This window comes from Rhinopithecus roxellana, chromosome 17 (assembly GCF_007565055.1).
Source record: "Rhinopithecus roxellana isolate Shanxi Qingling chromosome 17, ASM756505v1, whole genome shotgun sequence".
NCBI classification, from domain to species: domain Eukaryota; kingdom Metazoa; phylum Chordata; class Mammalia; order Primates; family Cercopithecidae; genus Rhinopithecus; species Rhinopithecus roxellana.
The window spans coordinates 67,847,014-67,866,464 of NC_044565.1; the positions used below are offsets into that span (position 1 = coordinate 67,847,014).

At 47.3% G+C, this 19,451-nt stretch overlaps 1 protein-coding gene across 2 annotated transcripts in view; it reads right to left on the reverse strand.

Annotated features, from left to right (window-relative positions):
• Positions 1–8,078: 8,078 nt before the first annotated feature.
• Positions 8,079–19,451, reverse strand: part of KIF3C (kinesin family member 3C) — a 67,485-nt gene continuing 56,112 nt past the window's right edge. For both annotated transcript variants that reach the window (XM_030921670.1, XM_010383019.2), the window contains 3 exons: positions 11,428–11,536; positions 10,785–10,957; positions 8,079–10,551 (listed from right to left, as the gene is read on the reverse strand). In XM_030921670.1, the coding sequence (XP_030777530.1) occupies positions 10,458–10,551; positions 10,785–10,957; positions 11,428–11,536 (376 nt within the window). In that variant the 3' untranslated portion in view covers positions 8,079–10,457. The remainder of the gene's footprint in view (positions 10,552–10,784; positions 10,958–11,427; positions 11,537–19,451) is intronic.

Here is a 19,451-nt window from a genome sequence, read left to right on the forward strand (position 1 = left end):
AATGGAATTTAAAAGCCACCATTTGGCAATCATCATAGCAGTAATTAATTCACCCAAGAAACATCAATGAATGTTAAAACCAGTGGGTGGAATTCAGAGGATGAGTGGGGATATTTACATAGTTTCATAGTATCTCCTCACAAAATGCTTATTAATTAAAAGAGACAAATAGTAACTGTATAATAGGGAATCCTGGCAGACACCATCTTAATCAAGTGTTGAAAAGTTAACATCGCCAGTAATGGTTCAAGGTGATGTCATCACGTACGCCTGACGGGATACCATGAAAAGACCACAGCATTCGTCCTGCGCACCACCTGAATCTAATCATGGGGAGACCGTAGACAAAACTGAACTGAAGGATTGTCTACAGGTTAACTAGCCTGTAATACTAAAGACTGTTAAGAGCATTAAGGTCATGACTAGATTGCGGAACTTTATATAGGAGACTAAAGAGATATGACTATTAAGTGCAACCTATGATCCTGGGTTGGATCCTTTTGCTATAAAGGTCATTCTTGGGATAGTTGGCAAAACTTGAATGAGGTCTCTAGATGAAGAGTATACGCAAGTTCTTAGTGCAGTGTGATTCCTGCAACTGTTCTGTGAGTTTTATTTATTTATTTATTTATTTATGAGACGGAGTCTCACTCTGTCGCCCAGGCTGGAGTACAGTGGCACGATCTCGGCTCACTGCAACCTCTGCCTCCCGGGTTCAAGCAATTCTCCTGCCTCAGTCTCCCGAGTAGCTGGGATTACAGGCATGTGCCACCACGCCCAGCTAATTTTTGCATTCTTTTTTTTTTTTTTTTTGAGACGGAATCTCGCTCTGTCACCCAGGCTGGAGTGCAGTGGCCGGATCTCAGCTCACTGCAAGCTCTGCCTCCCGGATTCACACCATTCTCCTGCCTCAGCCTCCCGAGTAGCTGGGACTACAGGCGTCTGCCACCTCGCCCAGCTAGTTTTTTGTATTTTTTAGTAGAGATGGGGTTTCACCATGTTAGCCAGGATGGTCTCGATCTCCTGACCTTGTGATCCGCCCATCTCAGCCTCCCAAAGTGCTGGGATTACAGGCTTGAGCCACTGCGCCTGGCTTTAATTTTTGTATTCTTAATAGAGACGGGGTTTCACCATATTGGCCAGGCTGGTCTTGAATTCTTGACCTTGTGATCCACCCACCTCAGCCTTCCAAAGTTCTGGGATTACAGACATGAGCCACTGCACCCAGCCCTGTTCTGTGACTTTTAAATTATTTTAAAAATAAAATAAACACTCTGCTGGACGCAGTGGCTCACACCTGGAATCCTAGCACTTTGGGAGGCCAAGGAGGATGGAATGCTTGAGGTCGGGAGTTTGAGACAAGCCTGGCCAATATGGTAAAACCCAGTCTCTACTAAAAATACAAAAATTAGCCGGACGTGGTGGCAGGAGCCTGTTATCTCAGCTACTCCGGAAGCTGAGGCAGGAGAATCGCTTGAACTTGGGAGGTGGAAATTGCAGTGAGCTGAGATTGCGCCATTGCACTCCAGCCTGGGCAATAGAGCAAGACTTCATCTCAAAAAAAATTAACAATAAAGTAAAATAAAATAAACACACAACAAAAACCATAAACAGTGTGTCTGACTCATCAGTCCTCATGCCTTCCAGGCCCATCTTGCCTGCTAACCATTTGTATGACTTTCCAGAATCACTTTCCTTTTCTTGGCCTACTTTTCCTTATTGCAAAATAAAAGCTTTGGATATTAACAAATAATCACTCTAGGCTGGCATGGTGGCTCATGCCTGTCATCCCAGCATTTTGGGAGGCTGAAATGGGGAGATTGCTTGAGGCCAGGAGTTTGAGACCAGCCTGGGCAACATAGCAAGACCCCATCTCTACAAAAAATACAAAAATTAATTGGTCATGGTGGCATGCACCTCAGTCCCAGCTACTTGGGAGGCTGAGGTAGGAGGATCACTTGAGCCCAGGAGTTGGAGGTTATAGCTGTGATCGCTCCACTGCACTCCAGCCTGGGTGACGGAGGGAGACCTTGTCTCAAAAATTAATAACAATAATAATCATCATCATCACTTTGGTTTCCTAGCCCAAAGAGGGAAGCACCTTGCCCCTCCCCCCACCCTGTTGTGAAGAAGGGAAAAGCGGCTGAGCACTGGGGTGCCTTAGAGCGGCTTTGTGCCCTCTTTGTGCTCTACTAACCGGGAGCTCAATCCTTGAGTCACACAAACAGCTGGCCCCAGTGCTGGGCCTGTCGAAGAGCAGGCCCACTGTGAGGATGGCTCAGAATAACAAAGGGCTGGGACTGAGATTCTCACATGTGAGTGAGTGTTCACAGAAATCACCTGGAGGGGCCAGGCGGTGGCTCATGCCTCTAATCCCAGCACTTTGGGAGGCCGAGGCAGACAGTTCACCTGGAGGTCAGGAGTTCAAGACCAGCCTGGCTAACATTGTGAAACCCTGTCTCTACTAAAAAAATACAAAAATTAGCCAGGCACAGTGGCGCATGCCTGTAATCCCAGCTACTCGGGAGGCTGAGGTAGGAGAATCCCTTGAACCCAGGAAGTGGAGGTTGCAGTGAGTCAAGATCTTGCCACTGCACTCCAGCCTGTGCAACAAGCGCAAAACTCTATCTCAAAAAAAAAAAAAAAAAAGAAAGAAAAAAGAAATCACCGGTCGGGTGTGGTGGCTCATGCCTGTAATCCCAGCACCTTGGGAGGCCGAGGTGGGCAGATCATGAAGTCAGGAGTTTGAGACCAGCCTGGCCAATATGGTGAAACCCCATCTCTACTAAAAATACAAAAATTAGCCAGGCACGGTGACGTGAGCCTGTAGTCCCAGCTACTCGGGAGGCTGAGGCAGGAGAATTGCTTGAACCCAGGAGGTAGAGGTTGGAGTGAGCCAAGATCACACCACTGCACTCCAGCCTGGGTGACAGAGCGAGACTATGTCGAAAGAAAGAAAAGAAAGAAAGAAAGGAAGGAAGGAAGGAAGGAAGGAAGGAAGGAAGGAAGGAAGGAAGGAAGGAAGGAAGGAAGGAAGGAAGGAAGGGAGGAAGGAAGGGAAAGAAATCACGTGGAGGTGCTCATTTAAGTTTAAGGTTGCAGTGAGCTATGATTGCACTACTGCATTCTAGCCAGGGTGACAAAGCAAGACTCTGTCACAAAAGAAAAAAAAAAGCACTTATCATTATCCAACATGTAATATGTTTTCTTGATTAAAGTCTTTCTCCCAACCCTAGAATGTAGGCACCATGAGGACAGGGACTTCTTTATTTTTTCTTTTTTTTTTTGAGACACTCTCACTCTGTCACCCAGGCTAGAATGCAGCGATCTTGGCTCACTGCAACCTCTGCCTCCTGGATTCCAGAGATTCTCCTGCCTCAACCCTCTGAAGCAGCTGGGATTACAGGTGTACACCACCATGCCCAGCTAATTTTTTTGGTATTTTTAGTAGGGATGACGTTTCGTCATGTTGGCTAAGCTGGTCTTGAACTCCTAGCCTCAAGTGATCCACCTGCCTAAGCCTCCCAAAGTGCTGGGATTACAGGCATGAGTCACCACACCCAGCCAGGGATTGTCTTTTCTGTTCATTGCTGTATTCCCAGCACTTAGAACATTACTTGGAACATATAGGTAACAAGTGCTCAATAAATACTTGTCGAATGAATGAATGAATGCGCTTGCAAGAGGTGTGTTTGAGTTCCAGGCAGGAAGAAGAAAGCAGAAGAGGAGAAAAGGATGATGTCTATATCAGGAAAGCAAAAACTTTTCCAGAAATCCCTAGCAGATTTCTACTTACATCTTCTTAGCCAAAACCATGTCACATGGCAACCCATTGCTATAAGAGAGTCTGGGAATATGAGTATTTTTACCTGGGCACACTGCCCTCCTTGAACAAAATTATCTTTTAAGGAAGGAGGAAGGGAAGAATGGATATTGGAACGGCAACCTGTAGTGTCTACCAATGGGTTTATCCTGGACCTGATCAAGCAGAATCTGAAGATGGTAATTTCTTTTTTTTGAGACGGAGTTTTACCCTCATCGCCCAGGCTGGAGTGCAGTGGCGCAATCTAGGCTCAAAGCAACCTCCGCCTCCTGGATTCAAGCTATTCTCCTGCTTGTAGCTGGGATTACAGGCACCCACCACCACATCCATCTAATTTTTGTATTTTTAATAGAGACTGGGGTTTCACCATGTAGTCCAGGCTGGTCTCGAACTCCTGACCTCAGGTGATCCGCCTGCCTTGGCCTCCCAAAGTGCTGGGATTACAAGTGTGAGCTACTGTGCCCAGCCAAGGATAGTAGTTTTCATCCAGGTAACTTTTGGACCACATCGTAAGAAAAATGGCCAGGGTAGACAGGGTGTGGTGGCTCACGCCTGTAATCCCAGCACTTGGAGAGGACAAGGCAGGTGGATCACCTGAGGTCAGGAGTTCTGGATCAGCCTGGCCAAGATGGTAAAACTCTGTCTCTACTAAAAAAAATACAAAAATTAGCTGGGCATGGTGGTGGGCGCCTATGATCCTAGCTACCCGGGAGGCTGAGGCAGGAGAATTGCTTGAACCTGGGAGGTAGAGGTTGCAGTGAGCCGAGATTGCTCCACTGCCCTCCAGCCTGGGCGACAGAGCGAGACTCTTGTCTCAAAAAAAAAAAAAAAAAAAAAGAAAAGAAAAAGAAAAAAGAAAAAAAAAGAAAAGAAAAATGGTCGGGGTAATAAAATGAGCCCAGACTGAAATTTTCTTTTTTTTTTCTCTCTCTCTTTTTTGAGATGGTGTCTTGTTATGTTGCCCAGGCTGATCTTGAATTCCCGGGCTCAAGCGATCCTCCTGCCTTTAGCCTCCTGAGTAGCTGGGATTTCAGGCGTGTGCCATCATGCCCGGCTCCAGATTAAAATGTTCTAAAGTCATCCTCCTGGGTGATGGACACACTGGCAAAGAACATCTGTTGTGCTGGCTGCCCAGAGCCCATTCGACTCCACTCCCTACTCCCATCATCTTTTTTGATAAATACTTTTATTTCCACCTCATCCCTCCCCCATCTGCATCGTTACAGCCTTGGGACTCTTGGAGGTTTTGTTTGCACATCATATTCCCACCCACCTGACCCAAACTGCTAAATCGGAGTCCCATTCACATGAATTTGGCATTGGGACCGAGATGCTAAGTCTCTCCGGATCATGTACGCAGAGAGCTGCTAGCAGATGTATTTCCTCCATCACGAGCTGGAGCAGCTGAGGACAGAGTGCGAAGCCCACACAGAAGGAGGTGTGGTGAAACAGAGAGGGTCTTTGCGGTGTTTCAGTCCCTGGTACTAGGTCATTCCTGAGACCTGGGTCTGTCCTTGCCCTTGCGTGCGACAGCATGCTTCTGGGTCAGACCAGCTTCAGTGATTCTTTAGTGGTGGCCAAGAATTCTAACTCACACTCACCCCATCCATCCTAAGCCAAGGGGACAGAGGGTAGTGTTTTCTACACCCCAGCTCTAGGTTCTGAGAACAAAAAGAAGCAACTCTGTGGAGAGCAGGTGTCCAGGTTTGGAGGAAGAAGTGAAACATGGCAGTTTCCTTATCAACGAACTATCAACAAAAGACCAAGAGGCCTGGGTCAAGGGAGAGTTTCTACCCCTGGCTGTTTCTGTGGGGCTCAAGAAAACCACCTGTTGTACAGGTGATCCCACTCCTAACGGAGGAGTGAGTGGTGTTTTTTTTTTTTTTTTTGAGACAGAGTCTCACTCTGTCACCGAGGCTGGAGTGCAGTGGCACCATGTCGGCTCACTGCAACCTCCATCTCCTGGGTTCAAGCAATTCTCCTGCCTCAGCCTCCCGAGTAGCTGGGATTACAGGTGCCCACCACCACACCCTGGTAGTTTTTAAAATATTTTTAGGCCGGGCGCGTTGGCTCACGCCTATAATCCCAGCACTTTGGGAAGCCGAGGCGGGCGGATCACAAGGTTAGGAGATCGAGACCCTCCTGGCTAACATAGTGAAACCCCGTCTCTACTAAAAATGCAAAAATTAGCTAGGCATGGTGGCCTGTGGCCTGTAATCCCAGCTACTCGGGAGGCTGAGGCAGGAGAGTCACTTGAACCTGGGAGGTGGAGGTTGCAGTGAGCCGAGACTGTGCCACTGCACTCCAGCCTGGGTGACAGAGCGAGATTCTGTCTCCAAAGAAAAAAAAAACTAAAAAAAAAAAATTTTTAGTAGACATTGGGTTTCACCATTTTGGCCAGTCTGGTCTTGAACTCCTGACCTCAGATGATCCACCTGCCTCGGCCTCCCAAAGTGCTGGGATTACAGACGTGAGCCACTGCACCCGGCCTGAATGAGTGGTTTTACAATAGGACCTTTAGGCAAGGGTCTGCAGATCTGGTCTAATGCCCAACCTTGCCCATTGAGATAAATCACTCTGTCCTCTGTCCCTGGCTGTCACCACTTGGGAACCATGTATAGTGCCTGTCAGTTTTCCTGAGGCACACATGGGTTAGAGAACTTAGTGTGGCAAAGAGGGCAAAACATGAGTTCTAGAGTCTGCAAGTCCAGCTTCATCACATACTGGGTCTTTAGCCAGTTAGTTAATTTCGCTTACTTCCATCTCTCAATCAGTCACCATAACCCTCTCACTAGGAGAATGAAATGCGTGTGAGTGTGTGTCTGTGTGTGTGTAAAGCACCTTACACAATACCTAGCAAATGCCCCCGAAGTAGCAGAGCCACTCCAGCCCTGGAACCCTGTTAGAGATCAGGGGAAGAGCCTGGCAGAGACAGGACGTCCTTCCAAGAAAACTGTCAGAATAGTTGGTTTACTGCCTGATTTTTGCAGCAAACTTCAGTGCTCCCCTAGGAGTCAGGGTTCAAAGCTTTTTTTGTCCGTTTTTTAGCAGTAACTAATTTTCATTTCCTGTAAGACCTCCACACTACAGAGAGCTAGTGGCTAGAACCCAGCAGGAGGGAAAAGAGGTCCTGAGAAGAGAGGATAAGGGAAGCTAGTCTTTCTTTTTCTTTTTTTTCTTTTTTTTTTTTTGAGACGGAGTCTCGCTCTGTCGCCCAGGCTGGAGTGCAGTGGCCGGATCTCAGCTCACTGCAAGCTCCGCCTCCCGGGTGTACGCCATTCTCCTGCCTCAGCCTCCCGAGTAGCTGGGACTACAGGTGCCTGCCACCACACCTGGCTGATTTTTGTATTTTCAGTAGAGACAGAGTTTCACCATGTTGTCCAGGCTGGTCTCGAACTCCTGACCTCAGGGATCCACCTGCCAAAAGTGCTGGGATTACAGGTGTGAGCCACCGCACCCGGCCTAGTCTTTCAAGTTATTGTAATTCAGCACCCACCAGGGGCCAGGCACATCTATGTGGTTTACATGCATTCTTTCCTCCTTTAACCCCTTTGGTGGATCAATGAGGGCACAGGGAGTATGACATTGACAGCTAATCTGGACACCACTGAGGCAGTTCTGAAATCAGCTAGTTGCTCAGAATTAACTGGTTGGGGACGACCAGCCTAGAACACAAACAGCTGCTGCCACAGCCCTGGCACAGACTTCCGACTAGTGCCTGGGATCTGCTCCTCAGTCCTATTGGGCAAACAGATCTCCGTTTATTAAGCAACCAGTTCTTTTCCAAAGTGCTGATAACTGCAGCTGGAATCCATATGCTCTTTTCTTCTTTTTTTTCCCTTTTTTTTTTTTTTTTTTTGAGATGGAGTCTTGCTCTGTCACCCAGGCTGGAGTGCAGTGGCACAGTCTCGCCTCACTTCAACCTCTGCCTCTAGGGTTCAAGTGATTCTCCTGCCTCAGCCTCCAGAGTAGCTGGGATTACAGGTGCATGCCACCACACCAGGCTAATTTTTGTATTTTTAGTAGAGATGGGGTTTCACCATGTTGGCCAGGGTGGTCTCAAACTCCTGACCTCGGGTGATCTGCCCGCCTGGGCCTCCCAAAGTGCTGGGATTACAGGTGTGAGCCACTGCATCTGGCTGATATACTCTTGAGTCCCTACTGGAAAAACAAAGAAGAGAGAGAAAGGAGAAAATGAAAAAGGAAGGGAGTAAAAGAAGGAAGAAACAAAGGGAAGAGAAGGCAGGCAGTCAACTCCGTGACGATACTCATTCCTTTATTGTCAACTGTGTTGATTGGAACAGGGCTGGGGCCTGCAAGCTGCTGGCAGCACCCAGCTGCAGGTACATTTCAGCTCAACAGAGAGGCCTCCATCCTAAGCCAAGGGGACCGAGGGGAATGTTTTATATATATATTTATATATTACATATGTCCCATATAGTCATATGTATAGAGTGACAAGAATGGGCCACTGCATTGTTAACTGTTGTCCTAAATAAAGACCATAGCAACACACATGAGAATTTGGTCCTAATCAAGGCCCTTACTTTGTCAATCAAATATTTGATACACCAAAAGGAAAAGGAGAGAAAGAGAGACAGAGAGACTGAGATCCAGCCACCCCTGGTGGCCCTGTTCCCAGCAGATCTTACGCTGAGTGTAGTGTCCCCTGTGGAGGTAAACACGCACACAAACACGCACACACACACATGTACACAAAACCGCAGGCAGGAGCTCCTCCTCCGACCATACCTTGGGCCCAGCCCTCGGACTGGGGGTGCTGATTTGGGTATATTGTGCTATAAGACTGTGAGCAAGGAGTGACAAGACAACGCAAAGGCGATGTGTCCAAGTGATGAATGGGGTGATACGTGCTGCTTCGTCCACAAACAAGAAAGAGGTCAGTGGGAGAGGCTGCTCAACGCAGCCCTGGAGGTCCCCCTGTACTCAGGCCACCTGGTGGATTTCTACACACAACTCCTGTCCCAGCCACAGTCGAACCTCTGATCTGAATCCTGAGTCTCAAATAATCTCTTGGGCTCTGATGAAAATTGTGATTTCCTGGAAGGACAGGAGCAAATGGCAACTGGGTGGCTCAACCCTCTAGTCCGGTAATGAAGCAGAAACGACAGTGTCACTGAGTTAAATCGGACCCAAGCTTGATCCTCAGAGCAGAACTTGAACGATGTAAGAAGGGTTCATTTCCTGAAGGAAAGAGAATAACCCCTGCCACCACCTCCCACAGCCCCCATTTCAGGCAGACTTGTCAGTCTCACGGCTTCACCCCAACGACAGCACTCTTCATATTCTAGGAGCTGGAGACTCGCACTATTAGGGCACTTTGAAATCCTAACTCACTTGCTTTTGTTATTACCTCTTTACCCCTCCACCAAAATAAACACTTAAAAAGCCAGTCAGTGAACATTAACCATTTTTTTTTTGTACAAATTTACTTATCACTTGAGATACCTGGAGACATATTGGGCCATCACAAAGGAAGGTAAGGAGTATCCCCCAGGAACCAGTTTGCGTAACTAGTGAATAAAGGATCTATTTTCAACAAAATAATACCTTAAAAATGCAATTCAGAAACAGGGGTAATAGGCAAAGCTGGAAAAGATTGTGCCTGGGCTTCTGTTTCCTGTGACAGATGAAGGGAAAAAGCAGTAGATGTTAATATCTTCGTTTAGACAGGGGTAGAATGACGTTGACTCTTCCCTCTGTGAATGGGGTCTAGGCAGCTGCAGGGAGAAATGATCAAAGCAGACAGGAGCAGCCTCTCGAAAATAAGGAGTTGCCTTGAGGGCCTGTCGATCAAAATGACTCCTCAGAGGGGACAGAAACAAAGGGATTTGGTGGAGGGACTTCCGTTGATGACTGTTCAAGCTGTCTCAATTGCTGTTCCATTTCCTGCAGGTTCCAAGGTGATGGTCACTGGCTGGTCCACAGTTCCCATCCAAGGTGGGCAGAAAGCAGAGTCTGGGCAGCTGTGAGTTCTTGTCGAAGCTGAAGAGCATGAGCTATGTTGGCGAGGTTATTAATGTCCTTGAAAAGGAGCCCAAGAGGCTGTATGAGGTTGTCTGAGGCTCAGAAAGTGGAGAGTAGGGCTGTGTCCACAGGGAGCAGAGGCCCAACACCGTCAGGATGTCTCTTGTCCTCAGGGAACACCAAGCAGTTTCCTAGTCCCAGAAAGTGCTCAGGGGCTGCTGGCCATCAGTGTGGGAGAAGATGGAGGTTATAGAGTGCGGTGGGTAGAAAAGGGACTGTCTTCTCAGGCACTGGCTACCTTCCCTTCTGGAGGCAGCTGACAGGGGAACAAGCCTGAGGTCTGACTGGGGGAGCTCTCAAGTCAGAAGAAAAGGAGGCTATGCAGTGACCATGGTACGCCCAGACGGCTCAGGCGAGGGCATCTCCCCAACATGAACTGAGCTCCAGGAATAAATAACATGAATTAAATAAAGGAGGCGAAGAAGAGCAGGCAGAGGCACTGTCTGCCAGATTCTCACCCCTGCACACACGCACACGCACACGCACATGCACGCACACGCACACGCACCAAGCGGCAGATGAGATGAGCCAGCGTGGCTGCCCCATCCCAGGAGTCTATTGGATGGGCAGCCTGATGTGATGGTTGTCACTCATGGTCCGCCACTGCTGCTGGGTGCAGAGAAGCAGAGGCCAGGGAGGCATGTGTGGTGGAAGGTGGAGGCCTCTGAGGACTCTGGCACCTGCAGGGGAGATGAGGCAGGCGAAAGGGGAGGTTAGGGAAATGCTGGAAACAGGAAAGTAAGTCCTCTTCTTTGCCCCATCCTGCTGCTGCAGGAACCCCTCCAACATCCCCAGTCACCCCTTGCCCTTCCTGCCCTTTGGGCACCAGCAAAACCCTCTTTAGCATCACCCAGCCCCTGCAGTTCCCCTGCCTCCTGGGCCCAGTGTTGCCTTGGACCATGGAGGTACTGACCAGGATCTGGACTTTCGGACTTTAGATGTGGAAGGTCTCTCCAGAAAGCTGTCCAACCGCATGAGCCTCTCCATGTGTAGCGCACGAGGGTCTTGTTCTTGGTCGTGAGAGAATTCCATCTCAAAGACAGCTGGAGGGGACACGTCCAACTCCAGAAACATTATATTTTCAGCCTGTAGTGGGAGTATCATGCCAGAATTGAGCAGTGCCCGGTCACTGTGCCTTCTAGGGACACAGCCAGTCTTGGGTGTAGCAGGGCTGATGAGGTGGTTAGGGGAAGCAGAGGCTGTGAGCATCCCCTCCTGTAGGCTCTTTTTTTTTTTTCTTCTGAGATGGAGTGTCGCCCAGGCTGGAGTGCAGTGGTGCAATCTCGGCTCAATGCAACCTCCCCCTCCCAGGTTCAAGCAATTCTCCTGCCTCAGCCTCCCAAGTAGCTGGGACTACAAGGTGCCCATCACCATGCCCAGCTAATTTTTGTATTTTTAGTGCAGACGGGGATTCACCATGTTGGCCAGGCTGGTCTCGAACTCCTGACCTCAGGTGATCCACCCGCCTCAGCCTCCCACAGTGCTGAGATTACAGGTGTGAGCCACCTCGCCCGGCCTCCCTCCCATAAGCTCTTTCTCCCCTCTCCACTTCTTACCCTGTACCTGGGGTGGGACCCCATTGCCATGGCAACCCGAGCATACTGGCTGATAGGCCTCTTGTAGCCCACTGCAGATGTTGGCCGCTTCTTCATCTGGCTGTTATTGCTGTAGGGAAGAGGCTATATTAGAAAGGATTTCTGTGGAACACAAACAGCAAATGACATCATGAGGATCTAAATATCATTCAGGTAACCAGAAGGTCCTGTAGACTGCAAGTTCTGGAATTTTCTTCTCCTTGCTCTAACACAGCTTGACAACTGAAGCTAGTGCAGTTGTCCCCTTCATCCGTGGTTTCGCTTTCCACAGTTTCAGTTACTGTGGTCTGAAAATAGGCAAGTACAGTACAATCAGATGTTTCGAGAGAGAGACACCACACCTGCATCACTTTTATTAGAATATATTGTTTTTGTTGTTGAGATGGAGTCTTGCTCTGTCACCCAGGCTGGAGTGCAGTGGCACAATCTCAGCTCACTGAAGCCTCCACCTCCCAGGTTCAAGCGATTCTCATGCATCAGCCTCCCGAGTAGCAGGGATTACAGGTGTGCGCCACCACACCTGGCTAATTTTATTTTTTCTTTTTTTGAGACGGAGTTTCACTCTTATTGCCCAGGCTGGAGTGCAATGGCGTGATCTCGGCTCACCGCAACCACCGCCTCCTGGGTTCAAGTGATTCTCTGTCTCAGCCTCCTGAGTAGCTCAGATTATAGGCAGGTGCCACCACGCCTGGCTAATTTTTTGTACTTTTAGTAGAGACGGGGTTTCTCCATGTTGGTCAGGCTGATCTTGAACTCCCGACCTCAGGTGATCCACCCACCTTGGCCTCCCAAAGTGCTGGTATTACAGGCGTGAGCCACCGCGCCTGGCCTAACACCTGGCTAATTTTTGTATTTTTAGTAGAGACGGGGTTTTATTTTACCACGTTGGCCACGCTGGTCTCGAACTCCTGACCTCAAGTGATCTGTCTGCCTTGGCCTCCCAAAAATCTGGGATTTATAGGCATGAGCCATTGCACCCGGTCTTATTAGAGGATATTGTTATAATTGTTTTGTCTTACACATCTCATATACCCCATAAACATATACACCTACTACGTACCCACAACAATTTTTAAAAATTAATAAAATTTAAAATAAACCTCATAGCATATATAGGGTTTGGTACTATCTGCAGTTTCAAGCATCCACTAGAGGTCTTAAAACGTATCCCCTGCCAGGTGCAGTGGCTCATGCCTGTAGTCCCAGCACTTTGAAAGGCCAAGACAGGTGGATCACCTGAGGTCAGGAGTTGGACACCAGCCTGACCAATATCAAGACACCCTGTCTCTACTAAAAAGGTACATATTTACCAAAAGAGGTACATATTAATATTTCTTCACTCCTGTTGCTTTAAATTGTTTCTGCAGTAGAAAGGACTGATTGAAGGCTGAAATGAAATTCAGTCTCACTTTAACTTGTAGCTTTATATACGTTTTTTTTCAAAGTCTTGCTCTGTCACCCAGGCTGGAATGCAGTGGTGCAATCTCGGTTCACTGCAACCTCTGCCTCCTGAGTTCAAGGGAATCTTGTGCCTCAGCCTCCTGAGCAGCTGAGATTACAGGCACACACCACCATGCCTGGCTAATTTTTTTTTTTTTTTTTTGGAGACAGAGTCTCGCTCTGTCACCCAGGCTGGAGTGCCATGGTGCAATCTTGCCTCACTGCAACCTCCGCCTCCTGGGTTCAAGCAATTCTCCTGTCTCAGCCTCCCGAGTAGCTGGAATTACAGGCAGCTGCCACTGCACCCAACTAATTTTTTTTCTATTTTTAGTAGAAACGGGGTTTCACCCTGTTGGCCAGGATGGTCTCGATCTCCTAACCTTGTGATCTGTCCGCCTTGGCCTCTCAAAGTGCTGGGATTACAGGCATGAGCCACCGCATCTGGCCTAATTTTTGTATTTTTAGTAGAGGACAGGGTTTCACCGTGTTGGCTGATCTCAAACTCCTGACCTCAAGTGATCTCCCTGCCTTCGCCTGCCAAAGTACTGGGATTACAGAGGTGAATCACTGCACTTGGCCGTTTTGTTTTTTGAGTCTCAGTCTCACTGTCACCCAGCCTTCATTTTTTTTTTTTTTTTTGGAAACGGAGTCTCACTCTGTCGCCAGGCTGGAGTGCTGTGGCACAATCTTGGCTCACTGCAGCCTCCGACCCCCTGGTTCAAGCGATTCTCCTGCCTCAGCCTCTCAAGTAGCTGGTATTACAGGCACATGCCACCACATCCAGCTAGTTTTTGTATTTTTAGTAGAGATGGGGTTTCACCATGTTGGCCAGGATGGTCTTGATCTCCTGACCTCGTGATCCACCCGCCTCAGCCTCCCAAAGTGCTGGGATTACAAACATAGGCCACCATGCCTGGCCGGTAATTTTTAATTTTTAGTAGAGATGGGGAGGTTTCGCCATCTTGGCCAGGCTGGTCTCAAACTCCTGACCTCAGGTAATCCTCCTGCCTTAGCCTCCCAAAGTGCTGGGCTTATAGGCATGAGCCACTCTACCTGGCCTATTTTTCTTCATAGGAGTTAGCATAATAAAAAGGTTAAAAACTCAGGCTTGAAATGAAAAGGAACAAAGTTAGAATGCTCACATTTCTCAGTTTCAAAATTATTACAAAGCGCCAGGTGCAGTGGCTCATGCCTGTAATCCCAGCACTTTGGGAGGTCAAGGTGGGTGGATCACCTGAGGTCAGAGTTTGAGACTAGCCTGGCCAACATGGTGAAACCCCGTATCTACTAAAAATACAAAAATTAGTTGGGCATGGTGGCACGCGCCTGTAGTCCCAGCTACCTGGGAGGCTGAGGCAGGAGAATCGCTTGAACCTGGGAGGCGGAGGTTGCAGTGAGCTGAGATCCGGCCACTGCACTCCAGCCTGGGCGACAGAGTGAAACTCTGTCTCAAAAAAACACACACACACAAAAGCAAAACAAAACAAAAAACTTATTACAAAGCTATGGTAACCAAGATATTAGAGAACTTGCATAAGACAAACATATAGATTAATGAAACAGAACTGAAACTCTAGGGCCAGGCGCGATGGCTCACGCCTGTAATCCCAGCACTTTGGGAGCCTGAGGTGAGTGGATTGCCTGAGCTCAGGAGTTTGAGACCAGCCTGGGCAACACGGTGAAACCCCGTCTCTACTAAAATACAAAAAATCAGCCAGGTGTGGTAGCGTGTACCTGTAATTCCAGCTACTTGGGAGGCTCAGACAGGAGAATTGCTTGAACCCAGGAGGCAGAGGTTGCAGTAGGCGGAGATCGCGCCATTGCACTCTAGCCTGGGTGACAGAGCAAGACTCCGCGAGACTCTGTCTCAAAAAAAAAAAGGGCAAAGGATCTCAATAGATACTTCTCATAAGATATACAAATGGTTGATAAGCACATGAAAATATGTTCAACATTAATAGTCATATAGGGAAATCTAAATCAAACCACAACGGGGACCGGGTGTGGTGGCTCACGCCTGTAATCCCAGCACTTTGGGAGGCTGAGGCATGTGGATCCCTTGAGCCCAGAAATTTGAGTCCAGCCTGGGCAACATAGCAACATCCTGTCTCTACAAAAAATAGAAAAAAAAAAAAAAATATATATATATATATATTAGCAGGGTATGGTAGCACATACCTGTAATCCCAGCTGCTCAAGAGGCTGAGGTGGGAGGATCACCTGAGCCTGGGAGGTCAAGGCTGCAGTGAGCCGTGATCACGTCACTGCACTTCAGCCTGGGTGACAGGGTAAGACCCTGTCTCAAAAACCCCACAATGGATACCACTTCAGATCCACTAGAATGACTATAATTTAAAGACAGACAGTAACACATGTCGGTGAGGATGTAGAGAAACTGGAACCCTCACACACTATTAGTGAGAATGTAAAAAAAAAAAGTTAAACATAGACTTACCATATAACCCAGCACTTCCACTACTAGGCATATACTCAAGAGAACTGAAAACATATTCACATAAAAACTTGTACACAAATGATCATAGCAGCATTACTTATGGTGAAACCCCGTCTCTACAGAAAAATAGCCAAAAAACGGAAATTACCAAAACGTCCGCCAACCGATATGTTGATAAACCAAATGTGGTATATTCATAGAGTGGAATATTACTCATCAATAAAAAGGAATGAAGTACTGATGAGTGTTCCAACATGGAGGAACCTTGAAAACATTTTGCTAAGTGAAAGAACTCAGTCACAATGGACTATATATTGTGTGATTCCATTTATATAAAATATCTGGAATAGGTAAAGCCATAGAAACAGAAAGTAGATTGGCGGATGTCTAGGTCTGGGGAAAGGGGTTTGGGGGAGAATGAGGAGTAACTGCTAATTGGTTCAGGGTTTCTTTTTGGAGTGATGAAAATGTTCTGGAATTAGGCTGGGCATGGTGGCTCACGCCTATAAATCCAGCGCTTTGGGAGGCTGAAGCGGGCAGATCACCTGAGGTCAGGAGTTCAAGACCAGAGTGGCCAACATGGTGACACCCTTCTCTACTAAAAATACAAAAATTAAGCCAGGGGTGGTGGCACACGCCTGTAATTCCAGCTATTCAGGAGGCTGAGGCAGGAGAACTTCTTGAACCCGGGAGGCAGAGGTTGCAGTGAGCCGAGATCACACCACTGCATTCCAGCCTGGGAGACAGAGTGAGACTCCATCTCGGGAAAAAAAAAGAAAATGTTCTGGAATTAGATAGTGGTGATGGTTGTACAACTCTGAATATACTAAAATCTACTACATTATTAAGCAGTAGAGCTAAAAAAAATCCACTGAATTGTACACTTTAAAATAGTGAACTTATGATCGGTCAACTACATCTCAATAGAGCTGTTATTTAAACAATGAACAAACAGGTCAGCCTCAGAGACTCATGCTTGTAACCCCCACACTTTGGGAGGCTGAGGTGGGAGGATCATCTGAGGCCAGGAGTCTGAGGCTGTAGTGTGCTTGATTGTGCCAATGAATAGCCACTGCACTCCAACCTGGGCAACAGAGCAAAGATCCCAGCTCTAATTTTAAAAAAAAGTTTTGGCTCACGCCTGTAATCCCAGCACATTGTGGGGCTGAGACGGGCGGATCACGAGGTCAGGAGATCGAGACCATCCTGGCTAACACGGTGAAACCCCGTCTCTACTAAAAAAAATACAAAAAAATTAGCCGGGCGTGGTGGCTGGCACCTGTAGTCCCAGCTGCTGGGGAGGCTGAGGCAGGAGAATGGTGTGAACCCGGGAGGCAGAGCTTGCAGTGAGCCGAGATCGCACCACTGCACTCCAGCCTGGGAGATAGAGCGAGACTCCGTCTAAAACAAACAAACAAAAAAAAAAGTTTATGGCCAGGCTCAGTGGCTCATGCCTGTAATCCCAGCACTTTGGGAGTCCAAGGTGGGCGGATCACCTGAGGTCAGGAGTTGAGACCAGCCTAGCCAACATAGTGAAACCCCACCTCTACAGAAAATACAAAAATTAGCCGGGCATGGTGGCTCACACCTGTAGTCCCAGCTACTTGGGAAGCTGAGGCATGAGAATCACTTGAACCCGGGAGGCAGAGGTTGCAGAGAGCTGAGATCACACCACTGCATTCCAGCCTGGGCAACAGAGTGAGACTCAGTCTCCAAAAAAAAAAAAAAAGTTTTTAAATGCATATTCTTTGACCCAAATTTCTCCTCCTAGGAACTTCACTAAGGAAATAATCAGAGGTAAAGAGAAAATTTTACATGCAGGGGTATTTACTGAAGCTTTTTTTTTTTCTATAGATAAGAGTCTTGCTCTGTCACCCAAGCTGGAGTGTGATGGCAAGATCATAGCTCACTGCAGCCTCGAATTCCTGGGCTCAAATAGTCTTCCTGTCTCAGCCTCCTGAGTAGATAGGACTACAGGCAGGTGCCACCACACCAGGCTAATTTTGTTATTTTTTGACAGGTTCTCACTATGTTGCCCAGGCTGGTCTTGAACTCCTTGCCTCAAGCTATCCTTCCACCTCAGCCTCCCAAAGTGCTGTGACTCTAAGTGTGAGCCACTGTGCCTGGGCCTGAAGCAATATTTACAATTGCAAAAAATCAGAAACAACCAAAATGGGGTTGGTTAAATTATTAGGACCCAGTTAAATTACTATTCAGTCCTATGAAGCAACTTCATGCAGTCAATAAAATTTTTGTGTGGCTCGGCTGGTCGCGGTGGCTTACGCCTGTAACCCAGCACTTTGGGAAGCCGAGGCAGGTGGATCATGAGGTCAGGAGATTGAGACCGTCCTGGCTAACACGGTGAAACCCCGTCTCTACAAAAGAAATACAAAAAAAAAAAAAAAATTAGCCAGGCATGGTGGCCTGCGCATGTAGTCCCAGCTACTCAGGAGGCTGAGACTGGAGAATCGCTTGAACCTGGGAGGCAGAGGTTCCAGTGAGCTGAGATCGCACCACTGCACTCCAGCCTAGGCAACAGTGAGACTCCGTCTCAAAACACACACACACACACACACACACACACACACACACACACAAATTTTTGTGTGGCTCTATGTAGATGCAGAAAGACTGTCACAATATATTAATAAAAGAGCAAATAAAAATATGAAGTTTTTGTTTGTATTTTTAAATTTTTTTAGAGATGGGGTCTCGCTATGTTGTCCAGGCTGGTCTCAAACTCCTGGCCTCAAGTGACCCCCCCAGCCTCAGTATCCCCAAGTGTTGAGATTACAGGCATAAGCCACCATACCTGGCCAGTTTTAAGGAAATGCGTGTGTGTGTGTGTGTGTGTGTGTGCGCTTAGGAAAAAGTCTAGATATTCAACAAAATGTTGACAGTTATAATCTTTGAATTGTGTGATTATGGGTGATTTTTATTTTCTTTCTGCCTTTCTGCAATATCTGGAAAAATTTTTTACAATGAATATGTATAACCTTATATCTAATTAATTAGTTCAAACATCTACAGGAAATATGTATCTGTATGACTGCCATCCAGTTTTGTCAAGAATGCTGCTGTGAACATTTCTAAAGGTAATTTTCATGTTTATATTTAACATTTTCCCTGGGGTATGGATCCAGGAATGGAAGTGCTGCATTGTAGGGTATGTAAATTCTCAGCTTTACTTGATATTGTCAATTGCTTTTCAAAGTGATTATACTTATAAAAGTTTCCATTGGTCTACATCCTAGAGAACTCACTGAGTGCTTTTTACTTTCAGCAATTTGGTGAGTGTGATGGATTATTAAAATACTTTTACTACCCTGAACAAAAACAAACAGAAAAAAGAAAGGAAAGAAAACAAGAAAACTACTTCCATTTTAAAAACTAAAGGAACACAGGTTTTGTAGTAAGTCAGACCTGGGTTTGAATGCTGGCTCTGCCCCTTCAAGCTCTTTTACTTGGGGAAGTGGCTTACTATCTCTGAGCCTCAGATAGATCATCCCTATCATACAGAACTTCTGAGATTAAACAAGACAAGCACTTAGCACAGTATGCCCGCCACAGGGCTTAACACATGGCAGCTGTGATTATGATTTCTTTTCAATTCTACTTGCTAATTTCCAGTGGGGATACAAATGAAATGAGCAAGGATAAAAGTCAAAAGGTGACAGTTGGAAGAGGAGAAGAAACAGGCCGAGTAACTCAAAGATAGGACATTCTGTCCTTGAACAGCAGAACAAGCTGTGCCGGGGCCCGCAGAACAATGGCTGCCTTCTGCAGCTGGCAGAATGGGAAATAACATTCTTGTGGTTTAGTTTATGACGCATAAAAAAAGGTGCCATCCCCCATTAGTGGTCCCTGCTGACCCTCTCTATAGATGAAAACAAGGAAAGATAAGGCTCCAGAAGCCCCAGCTGGGTCTGTAGCTGAGCTTACAGGATGCCGGCAGGCGTGTCTGTGGAGACAGGCAGCCTCAGTGGCAGTGGCAGCAAGGAGATAGTCCTGCTGCGGACGCTGCTGGAAATGCAGAGCCATCCCCTCTAAGAGGGGAGTGGGAAAATTAGGAAAACAGCAACTTATTTAC